The sequence below is a fragment of the Conger conger genome, chromosome 5 (assembly GCF_963514075.1).
Source record: "Conger conger chromosome 5, fConCon1.1, whole genome shotgun sequence".
In the NCBI taxonomy this organism is placed as follows: domain Eukaryota; kingdom Metazoa; phylum Chordata; class Actinopteri; order Anguilliformes; family Congridae; genus Conger; species Conger conger.
In genome coordinates, this window is record NC_083764.1 from 51,439,111 (window position 1) to 51,451,150 (window position 12,040).

Genomic DNA, 12,040 nt, shown 5'->3' on the forward strand with positions numbered 1-12,040 from the left:
TGTGGTGATGACTTTGTGGTGCATTCCAGAGTGACACTTTTGATACCTCTCTGTCCCTCAATCCCTCAAGATCTGAATTGAATTGTGACAAAGCTTTGCTTGGTGACACTGGCATGTGCAAGGGTTCTTTTTCAAAAAAAGGACTCTCATGGAGGGCTTCAGGGGTAACCTTCCATGCCTTTTTACTTCCTGATTATTATTATTTTTCTTCATGATATACATACACTTTGCTATCTGTCAGTACACTCAATCAGTAGTGGATGGCTAGCAGTGTTTTGACTCTTGACAACTATTTACTTCTCGAAGTCAGGTTCTGCTTGTGTAATAGTTTTGTAAGTCTTAAATCCTATTTTGTTATCTGGCATTTTTGTTGTCAGAAGCTGAAGCACTCATGAGATATTAGGATGTATGGCTGTTGGGACCACAGCCACGATGCGCCCTGCTGCAAATGAATTTCACTCTTTTGAGTTATTGTGTAGTGATATAAATACGAAGCTCCATGTATCTCCAAAACGAGTAGAGCGACCGCACTATGAGTGACTCACTGCTTTCAGTGAATTGTAGCATTTCACTGCAGAGAAAAGGCTTTTAGTTTTTTTATATGAGTCAGTGGACTGTCCGCTCATGGCAGCTCTGCCTATCCCAGGAGTCGCAGTCATCTATCAGCATTGGTTTGTGTTTCAAATATGCTAGGGCCAGACAGCAGTGACATTACACTGTCCTTCATTTTCTGGTAATTATGCCATAAAGCAGCGCATATCCATCGTAATCCATACCTGTCAATGTGATAGGATTTTTAATGCTGTCCCTTATGGATGGCCCGGGTTACAGGTTGTCACTGGAGCTTTCATTTTAATTGGAGAACTTTTGCAGCACACTTGCCTTTCCCCGCTGACAGGCTCGGACCCCTAGGCCCTTTACTGTGGGATTTGTGGGCTAACAGATGGCTCAGCAATTGCAGGGGAACAATTTATACCCTCTCCTGCTGACCACCCCTGCATGCCCAGCTCCTCAGCAGAGGCCAACATCTAAACGGGCTTCATGGTGTGCAGAGATCTCTGGTTGTGCTCAACCAGATGGCACTCTCTTTCAGAAGTTTGGACTTATTGTAATATGTATTATAGCAACACCAAAACTTTGCTTAAGCGGTGAGGTGGGGTAGCTATTTCCTATAAATCACATTTTTAATTGTTGATGTAGATATTCTGGTTGAACGGTATTCATTTAAGGTGCAGCATAAACATTCTTTCTTCAGTCCTGTAGCCTTCTGGGTAGGAACACCGCTGCTTCATTCTTCATGAACCTGCATGTCGGCAGACAAGAAACCATAACATGATTTGATATCTTACCGCAAGATACAGATGTTAATGTTAGTCAGGCCAAGCTCTACTGGACAATGTAATTTAGAGGATTTCTCTCTGATCCCAAGAACTGTCCATCTGATTATTTGCATGGCTGGCCAACTAAACCAATCTCATAATGTACCGTTCCTATAAGCACTTATCAAGCATTTGAAGGCCTAGCAACATATACAAATATGGTAACTAGGCCTATATGTGATAGCAGAATCCTACACCTGAAATCAAGCTTGAAATTGAATGTTTTTTCACTGAGTTACCTTTTTCGTTTTAGCATAGAGGATTTGATACAAAACCTTTATCAGCTTCAGAATTCAGGAGCAGAATCTGAAAGTGCTTTTCACTCCAACCCTGCAGCTTGAACTAAGCAGTAGTCTAGGATGTGGTAGGGCCTAAACCCAGAGTTAAGTGACTTTCACATGTAAGTCCGGTGCCCCATGTGTGATGTTCACAGAGGCAGGAATAATCCTATTCCTGCTGACTGTAACATCCTGCAGATGGGAGCCCTTTCCTGTTATTTTAAAGGGGCTATTTATGAGAATTCCTTTTGTTTCTGGCACAGCTGTTTTCCAGACATCATCTTGTAATACTGGATAGTGTTCCAGTTGTTTGAATCCAAAGTGGGTAACAATAAGGTTACACAAATTGGCATTAACTAATGTAGTTTTAAATGACCACTGAGAAGTTAATGTGTACAGCGTTGTTAATGTATTTGTACATCATTAATTAATGTTAAGAGCTACATTAGCCAATTTATCTTGTCATGAAATAAACACTTTATGTAATTGTTAGTGGTTAGCTAATTACAAGTCTATCCTATTGTTTGCTAATGTATAAATATACATGTAACTTATACATTAGTTTGTAGTTAACAAATACATTAATTTATTAAAAGTTAATGTATTTGTAGATTAGTAGTTCATGTTAACAACTACATTAGTTAATGCTAAGTCATGTAACCTTATTGTAAAGTGTGACCCCAAAGTGTTCCTTTGGAATAAAACTGTAAAGTCGTACAGAAAAAGAAGCCCTTGGTTCTTTGTTTTCATGTTGAGACAAAGAAACTACAGCACAACTACAGCAGTTTGTATGAACATAGCTTTATTAAGCTTCATTTCCCTTTTATGTACAGTGAGAGGGACGTATGTCCAATGTGATATTCTTGCTGATAACTGTTATTTGTGTTATAGACTTACAGTAAAGCAATGTGAGAGTTACACATATTTATTTTATCACCCCACATGTCTAAATAAAGCAAAGTAGTACGCTCTTTTGAGAGAGAAATGGATCAATATGCATTATGTTTTGAATATGAGCACTGAAGCAAAACGGGCATGAAAATGAATATTTTCTTGAAAAACACAATATTACAGGACTTAGAAAAAATAAATAAAACTCTTATATACTTACAGAAAGCAACCCATAATATACAGATTTATTAACTAAGGGGCCAATTGAATCTTCCAGAATGTGTTTAGCCTAACATAAAATAAAGACAAAAAAACATTGAACAAAAATTGAAGGCTGTACATTTTTGTGTTTGTATATTCATTCTTCGCTTCAGTCTGAAAAAATGGAATGTCAAATAAGTTATGATAATGATAATATCTGCCTGAAATTAATTGTCCCTTTCTATCTTTATGTGTAGCCATGGGTTACCACTTTGTGGTAGATTTAATCAGCCATATCATTAATAAACCCACTAAAGTGCTTATAATTTCTACAACTGCATATTCCTGCCTCCTTGCACATATTGTATAATTCTATTGTAGTGTGAAAGACCAGAAAGGGTCTTAATTGCCTCGTTCTCTCAATCTCTATCCAGTTTGTGATGTTTTTATTATTGGCTGATAGAAAACCTTGATTTTGGTTTCTGGTGAAGGAAAAGCTGAAAATATCTCCTTCCTGAGTGAATATAATAAAAATATTTTGAAGACTTGCACTAAATCCAGCTGCCACCGACTTTGCCCTTCATTTCTTATATTAGCTATATCAAATCCAAGCCTTTGTCACAAAAAAATTGACCTGGTCAAACACAGCACCACTTGGTCTATGTACAGTATATGTACATAGGTCTATACACAGGTTGGTCCACACCACCAGCGTTTTTAGTCCTTTGGTGGTTTATGGCTTATTCCGCAGATCTTTGAGCGGTAAGATCTTCATTTCCCGCCGTGCCCCCGCTGCTCGTGGGTGTAGCACGAGGTCATCGTCTTCACCTGACTGCTGCTTGGCAAAGTTAACAAACACCTGCAAAAAACCAAGGCGTTATGATGAGACACGGAAACGTCTAATTTATTCAACTTTAATCCCTGAATTATGGCATTCTCAATGACATTTAGAGATCCTTTATCATATTGTGATTTGCATCCATATGCAGTAAAGTATTCAGCATATTCCCAATGACCCCCATTTATGCAGCTAAAACGTGCCCGCAAATGTATCTTTCTGCAAGATAATGATCGAAACATCAACCAAGAATTTGTCATCTGACCACCAAATTATTGTTTTGCAATGGCCATCGCAGTCTCTAGACTTGTACCAATTGCAAAGGTGTGGTTTAAATTGAAGTGCAGTACACAAGTATAGACTGAAGTAGCTTGAAAGATTCTGTATGGAGCAATGGTCAAAGATCCCCCAATGTTCACCAACCTCATTAAACAATATAGAAGATGACTTGGTAGTCCTTGAGAATACGATGGTGCACTGAAAGTGTGTCTGTAATCTTCCACATCCGTAAAATTTGATTAAGATATACATACCATTATTATTTTAGGAAAATACTCAGTCATCCATTCAATTTACAATTTAATGAAAATGTAAATGCTAACAACATTTCATGATTAATGATAATCAAACGAAAATTTCTTCACACAGTTCAACAATTTTAAAACCACAAAACAAGGACTTTACCTTGCATTAACTTGCAAATACAGCATAAGGTCAAATTGACTGAAGGAACACCTTGCATTAAAGGGCAAATTGTAACTGAATCCAGGCCTGTGGAGCAGCTGCAGGTGACTGCACATTGGTATGAGCGCAGAGCGGTGGAACAGATTGAGTGCTTGACCGTACCTGGTCGAGCGTGGTCTGAGAGACGGAGTAATCCTCGATGTTGAGCTTCTCCTTGTTGGCCACCACCAGCTGGAAGATGCGGGCGAGGGAGGAAGAGGCAATCTCGTACTGCAGGGTGTTATAGTGTTTCTCCCTCTGCACACAGCCAGGGAAACTGCTCTCCATGAACGCCTCCGCTGGGTTCAGGTCAGGAGCCAGCCCAGGCTTAGCTGCCTTGATCTTCATGGTGACCACGTAGCCGTCACCAAACCTGTGAACCGTTAAGAGCGCAAAACGGTCATAAATGCTGGAGCTTTGGTTTATCCCCACAGATTCTCCTGAGCAACCAGATGGTCCGCGTTGAGAGAACATCATCAGAAAAGGTATGGTGTGGGTGCTGGTTGTTGTCACAGCCCAGCACTGAGACATCTGGTTGTACTAATCAAGTTGTTTTTGTTTTTGTTTTTAGTTTACACTTTCAAATTGGCAAATACATGGTTACATCCCCAATGCACCTGCACAATAAAAAGAACATCAAGGATAACACAAAAAAGTCAAGACTTATTTCCATTGTGGTCACTGTTGTTAAAAGGCGGGGAGAAGTGTGTGTGCACGACATATCATCTGTATATCTTAACCTTCATACCATGTTTGGGGTCTATTTGACCCCATTCAGCGTTTGGCATCTCTTAAAAACCAGTTAATCTTTTTTTCAATTTTGAAACAATGCTTTTGCTAATTTTCTCCTTTCAGATTTGGATGATTCTGGTGGCACTTTCCCATACAGGTGTCAAACTTTCACTTACCTTAGATTTTTCAAGGTGAAAGGCAAGTAAGAAGGCACATAAAAGGCAAGTAAGAAGGCACAACACAAAGTGTCAACGTTTTTCTATTACAATAATTTTGTGTCAATTCAAACTGTTGGGGTCAATTTGACTCCCAACATGAAAACGGCCATAAAATCTTAACATAATATGAGGGCTAACAGTAATAATTGTTGAATGTGGATTGTTAATCAGATAGTTTAATCAGATGTTGTAGTACTGGGCTAAAACAAAAACCTACACACTGGCCCTTTTCGGATAGGACTGGATACCCCTGCTCTAGGCTGATGTACCCTATAATTCTAGATAAGTAAGAGGTGTATGTCTTTTAGCTTACTTGTATTTGAGGTGCTGAATGGTGCCCAGACATTTGAAAGTTCCGTTGACCATGATGACAAGTCGGGTGCACAGAGCTTCACACTCCTCCATGCTGAGGAACCCCAAAATGGAACCCGTGTTAGAGAACTGCTTCACACCCCACCTCCCCTCCACCCAACAAAACATCTCTATATAATAATTAATCATTTGTTATTTAACTGACGCTTTTATCCAAAGCGACTGACAGTTGATTAGATAAAACAGGAGACAATCCCCCCCAGAGCAAAGGGGGGTTAAGGGCCCAACAGCTTTGTGGATCTTACTGTGGCTACATCGGGGCTTGAACCACCAACCTTCCGGATCCCATTAACCACTAGGCAACAGGCTATCTCACTCTCACTCTTTACTCTCTCTCTCTCATACACACCATCTGTCAATCTCTCACACACCCCACACAAATACACACAGATGCATACAGATGTATCAGAACAGGACTTGCCTGTGTGAGGTCAGAACCACAGCTCTTCTGTCCTGAATGACACTCATGATGGCGTTCCACAGGAAGCGCCGGGAGTGTGGATCCATGCCAGTGGTGGGCTCATCCTGTGCACATGCAAGTACATGCACACAAACAACATGCACATGGACACACATGTAAACACAAACACCAATTCATGTTGAAAGATCCATATTGACATGGAATGTATCAGGTAACTCATGCAATTATCAAAAAATAATTAAGTCGTCAACAGACATTAGCCAAATGAAAATGTGATGGTTTAAAGTTATTTCTCCACTGACATGATTTTGTCAGAATACTGGCACAGACTTTCCTGCAAAAAGTAGCCTCAGTCAAGCAACTGAAATAACAAAGATAACCCTCAGAAAAGCTGTTGAAATCCAGTATCCAGACTGCAGCCCATCTGGAACCAATGACTAATACGCAGGTCCAAGTGGGAGTCCTCGAGCAAACTACACCTATATAAAAAATGAGACTGTAACAGCGCCCCCTACCAGCAGAACCAGGGCCGGGCAGCCTATCATGGCGATGGCTGTGGACAGCTTGCGCTTGTTTCCACCGCTGTAAGTCCCCGCACAGCGCTCTGCGTACTCGGAGAGCCCTAGCTTCTCGATCCCCCACTGCGCCACCTAGGGGACAGAGAGGAGTCGTACAGGCCAGGCTCTTGAAATACACTGTATTATGCATAGCACAGCATAGCATGACATAACATAGCCTAGCATAGCATAGCAGAACATAACATAACATAGCATAGCATAGCATAACATAGCATAGCATAGCATAGCATAACATAGCAGAACATAACATAACATAACATAGCATAGCATAGCATAACATAACATAACATAACATAGCATAGCATAACATAACATAGCATAGCATAACATAACATAACATAGCATAGCATAGCATAGCATAGCATAACATAACATAGCATAGCATAGCATAGCATAGCATAACATAGCATAACATAACATAACATAACATAGCATAGCATAGCATAGTATCACATAACATAACATAACATAACATAACATAACATAAGGTAATGGCGAGAACAGGCCATTCAGCCCTGCTTTTCCAGCCCCTAAGTGTACCTACTGCTAAGTTTGTCTAAAAGCTAAATCGTATCGATCATTGTATCAAGCCTGGTCTTGAAAACTCCCAGTAGTTCTTGTATGGTTAACATGTTGTTGTCTATATTATTATTCTCATTATACTGTATTTTTAAAATACATATTGTTTAATGTTCTGTCCTGATCAGCATTGCTTCTATCTTTTATATGAATGACTGAGTACCCGTGTGAGCCAGATTCAACATCGCACTGGCCGGAAGGTCCTACAGGCCTTGACCAAGAAATATTACAAAAAATGAGGATGAGAAGTTTTACTTTCTTGTTGAAAATGAGTTGGATGTCCTTGAAACTGATATACACACATTTGCACAGTCCCTTTAGGGTATAAAGGATTGCTGTAAATAATGTTTTTTTTAGTGCGGTGTTGACTCAGTCAGCAGGCATACTCTTCCTGCAGAAATAAAGACCCCAATAATTGGATCTAGTGTGAAGTGTTTTCCTGATGGGATTGCCTCCTTACTTTGTCTTTCTCAACCAAACAGCAGCTTGTGCACAGACTACCCATTAAACTGGTGGTTTTCTTAAACTGGGCATAGTTCTAGGAGCTTATTCTGTAAAAGGTTAAAGGTACAATAGGTCATTTCGGACTCCTAACGGTCAAGAGAGGAATTGCAGCGGCAAACACCCTCTAATCACAACACTGTTTATCCCTCCCCCTTCTCTGTGAACAAACTGACGTTGAAACGACATTGGCTGTGGCAATTTTCAACCAATGAGCTTGAATTATTGTACAGCTGTACAATGTTTTGGTACAGAAAGTCGGTGTGTCAACGGTATATTTTGAAACCCGAATTATAAACTATAAACTATAAACACAGGCAGAGGGTGAGTCAACGTGTCAGTGAGCCTTTTTCAATGATAGGAAGGGATTTACAATAGTCTTGTAACCTATTGTAAATCGTACCTATTGTACCTTTAAATGACATGGCTCTTGTTGCCCCTGTACAGTCCGGCGCATGAAACAATAACCCCGGAGTGTGGGCTGATTCACTCACCCTGCTGATCTCAGATTCAGGCACCCCTCGCAGACGGGCGTAGAGGTGGAGGTGTTCCCGCCCGGTCAACAGGTCATCAATGGCATCAAACTGGGGGCAGTAGCCCATGTTCTGATGAACGTCCAGGATGTTGGTGAGAATACTGAAGAAAAATGGCGTGGTAAGAACACTGATAAGGCGCAATAATCATTTTTTAACAACTCTGAACAACGCTTCATAGGTAAACACACAAATCAAACATGCAGAAATTTCTCTGAGTGGAGAAATTGCCCCACATATTACTGTTTTCCCTCAAAGGTGCCATTTGTATGACGGCATACTATTTTTCATACTATTTTCATGTATCCTATATCATATCTTGCATAGCATTGAGTATGTTTTAAACATCCTGAGAAATCAAAAAGGGAAATAATTCCATGAAGAACTTTGCGACAGTCGTGAACATGACAAGCGGTCAAACAGAGGTATAGCTGTGGTTTGTGCATTTGCCTACCTGTAGCCAGCAACCGAAGCCTCCCCTGAGCTGACATCTGTGTCCCCGGTTAGCATTTTAAAGGTGGTTGTCTTTCCAGCGCCGTTTACGCCCAGGAGGCCAAAACACTGGTGTACAAGAGAGGATCGATTTGGATTGAGCTTTGGGATTCCAACCAGACCTAGGTCAAATACGTAACTTCAAATACGTTTCTATGCTTGACTGAGCTTGCCTGGTGTATTGAAACCTATGAAATGCACTCAAAAACCAAGTTCTGGTCCTCTTGGTTTGTTGAATTGCACCAGGCAAGATCACTGAGTACAGAAAAGTATTTGAATCCAAAGTAATTATGTATTTGGACCCAGGTGGGATTCCAACAATACACACGCATAATTAACTCCATTGCAAGCTTGTGAATTGACGAGGGCGCACGTGGGCACTGAAATATAGACCTACTGGCATATACAGATTGCACATTTTTAACTTGTGTGTACCTCCCCTGCGGGCACGCCCACACAGATCCTGTCCACAGCCGGCCGTTTCCTGCCCACGTATGTCTGTTTCGAGAGAGGAGGGGGGGTGTCAGCCAACCATCAGGATGGAACAGCAACTTCAAAGATGCCCCTCCCTCTGCTTGTCAATCTCACCTTGGACAGGTCTCTGATCTGCAGAATGTCATCCTTGTTTCCGCCACTACAGACCCTCTTGCGTTCCTGGGTCACGTCCTCATCCTCCGCTTCGACGGACGTCTTTGGGACGTCCGATAACCTGGATGAAGACCGCTTTTTGGTGAATATTTGCTAACACTTTACTACAAGGTTACACAAATCGGTATGAACGAATGTAGTTGTTAATTATGTAACTACTGAAACGTTAAGCTGTTCAGCTTCGTTTATGTATTTGTACATCATTAATACATGCTAACAGCTACATTAGTTCATGCCAATTCATATTGGAATGAGAAAACCAGTTAATCAGTGAAACTAATTGCATGTTTATTCTATGGTTTGCTAATGTATAAGTATTAATATAACTAATACATCAGTTAGGAGTTAATAAATTAATCAACTAATGAAAAGATAATTTAATGCTTAATTAATGCATTTGTAAATCATTAATTCATGTTAGCAACTACAGGAGTTAATACATGTGACCTTATTGTAAATATTGTAAAAATATATATATTTTAATTTGTTTTAATTACTATTTCTTACAAACCTAGCTTTATTATCGCTCAGAACTTCACTCCATAATCAGTATCATTCATCAGATGGAAACATGAAAAGGTTGTTCCAGCTGTCCGTGATTAGTGTGAGTGTATGTTTGTGTTTTCCGCTCCCCCATGTAAAATGGCAATTTTCAAACCTTATTATCTCCACCATTTCATGCCATTTTGCAGCTGGATTACAATCGCCATGGATTTTCCAAATACTAATTTTCGTTTTGCTAGTAATGCAAACATTTGACTTAAAACTTGTGATTAATAGCATTTAAATCACATCAGCATTTGTTGACATGGTAGTTCAATATGTTTGACTGGATAATTGATTATGCTGTAAAGCTATTTATCACTGGCTCTAAATCTTGTTTGTAATCTATACTATCATGACTGGTCTTAAACTACTGAAAAACTATTTTGTGCTTTAGCTTTGACCTGGAGCTTTTGATCTGGAACATTATCAACAAATATCGACAAATGTGAAACAGACATAATGTAATGCAATATATTGTAATGACAACATAGTAATAGTAATTTTTCATGAGGTAACAAAGGTTTCCAAAGTGATGCCACAAGAACATATTAAAATGTCTCAGATCAGGTGTCTCACCAATGATCCATGAAGAAATGGTATTGGATGAGGATTGTCAAAATGAAATACACAATGCCTTCAGCCGCCATGAAAGCCATGTTCTTCCCCACAAAATCCCACTTGAAAGGATCCTTACTGTACTCTTCCCCTTAAAAAATAAAAATCAAGAAGCATAACATTTACAAAACAAGCAGAAGAGATGTCTCGGCTATCAAGGAAAGCTGCATCAGAGGTCAACAGAAGGCACAGCTGAGAAAAAAGCAAAGGTTTGCTATCTCCATTTCCCTTCCAGCCAATCAGGAGCCACTCACCGAATCTGGCGTAGACGTCGGTCACAGCCTGGTTCATGGCCATGTCGATCAGGCCACGTCCCAGGCAGAAATGAGGAAATACAAGTAGCCCTTTCTTCAGGATCTCATTAAACTTGAGTAGGGCCTGGAAAAACCAAGTAATCAAAGCAATAACATATAACAGTTACAGCACTAACCAAGGAACAATTCCGTTCAGAATAATTCAGGCCTACGCAGCCTTCAGGCCTATCTCAGTCCAGCTTTATTTCATGATCATGGAGAGAAGTACAAGCATTTGTAGTTCTCTGAAACTGTTAGGTTTTTAACCATCTTTATTCCTAGGACACAGATAAAGAAAAAACACACAGGAGTCCTGCCATATATTATTCTGCTGGAGAAGAAAGCTTAGAGGGTGACACTCTTCTAAACAGAAAGGAGAGTAATAAAACATTATTGTTTAGACAAGGCGAAAGGAGCCATAGTATATGGTAAATGGTTGGCATTTATATAGCGCCTTTATCCAAAGCGCTGTACAATTGATGTTTCTCATTCACCCATTCATACACACACTCACACACCGACGGCGATTGGCTGCCATGCAAGGTGCCGACCAGCTCGTCAGGAGCATTTGGGGGTTAGGTGTCTTGCTCAGGGACACTTCGACACAGCCCAGGCGGGGGATCGAACCGGCAACCCGACGACTGCCAGATGACTGCTCTTACTGCCTGAGCCATGTCGCCCCACTATATTCTATATACATAGAATATAGTGATGATGATTTTTATTATTACTATTATAGTGTCATCATCATCATCATCATTATCATCATCATCACTATCTTCAAGACTACTGTGTAAAGTCAGATGGGTGTTCCCCTCCTCTCACCCGGTTGTTCTCGAAGAGCTCCAGGATGAAGGTGATGGCACTGCTGTTGATCCCGATGAAGAGGTTGATGCAGGAGAGCGAGACGTAGGCTGTGCTAGGGACACTGAACAGGTAGGACATCGGGTACATCATGGGGGTCACTGACCACCTGCAAAGTGCGAAACAAGGGTAGAGCAGGGTCAAAAAGGTCAAGGCAAAGATTTATGAGTGTGAATGTACGCATTAGCATATCTGTGACTTTACCCGTAGAGAAGCAATAGAGCGACAAGGGCCGGGAGGTTGGTCGGCGAGGTGTAGCACTTCTTATCAAAAGCCACAAAGATCCCCACCACCATCGCTGTGCTGATGGAGTAATTGATCTGGAAGAGAAGCAGGTG

The 12,040-nt window shown here is 40.6% G+C and overlaps 1 protein-coding gene across 2 annotated transcripts in view; it reads right to left on the reverse strand.

Moving 5' to 3' along the window:
- Window positions 1-3,448: 3,448 nt before the first annotated feature.
- LOC133127994 (retinal-specific phospholipid-transporting ATPase ABCA4-like) overlaps window positions 3,449-12,040 on the reverse strand; it is a 43,156-nt gene continuing 34,564 nt past the window's right edge. For both annotated transcript variants that reach the window (XM_061241169.1, XM_061241170.1), the window contains exons 37-49: window positions 11,907-12,022; window positions 11,664-11,811; window positions 10,800-10,923; window positions 10,507-10,636; window positions 9,325-9,445; window positions 9,172-9,234; window positions 8,699-8,805; window positions 8,206-8,347; window positions 6,569-6,703; window positions 6,054-6,157; window positions 5,574-5,666; window positions 4,434-4,683; window positions 3,449-3,608 (exon numbers count right to left, since the gene is read on the reverse strand). In XM_061241169.1, coding sequence (XP_061097153.1) covers window positions 3,483-3,608; window positions 4,434-4,683; window positions 5,574-5,666; window positions 6,054-6,157; window positions 6,569-6,703; window positions 8,206-8,347; window positions 8,699-8,805; window positions 9,172-9,234; window positions 9,325-9,445; window positions 10,507-10,636; window positions 10,800-10,923; window positions 11,664-11,811; window positions 11,907-12,022 — 1,659 coding nt within the window. In that variant the 3' untranslated portion in view covers window positions 3,449-3,482. The remainder of the gene's footprint in view (window positions 3,609-4,433; window positions 4,684-5,573; window positions 5,667-6,053; window positions 6,158-6,568; window positions 6,704-8,205; window positions 8,348-8,698; window positions 8,806-9,171; window positions 9,235-9,324; window positions 9,446-10,506; window positions 10,637-10,799; window positions 10,924-11,663; window positions 11,812-11,906; window positions 12,023-12,040) is intronic.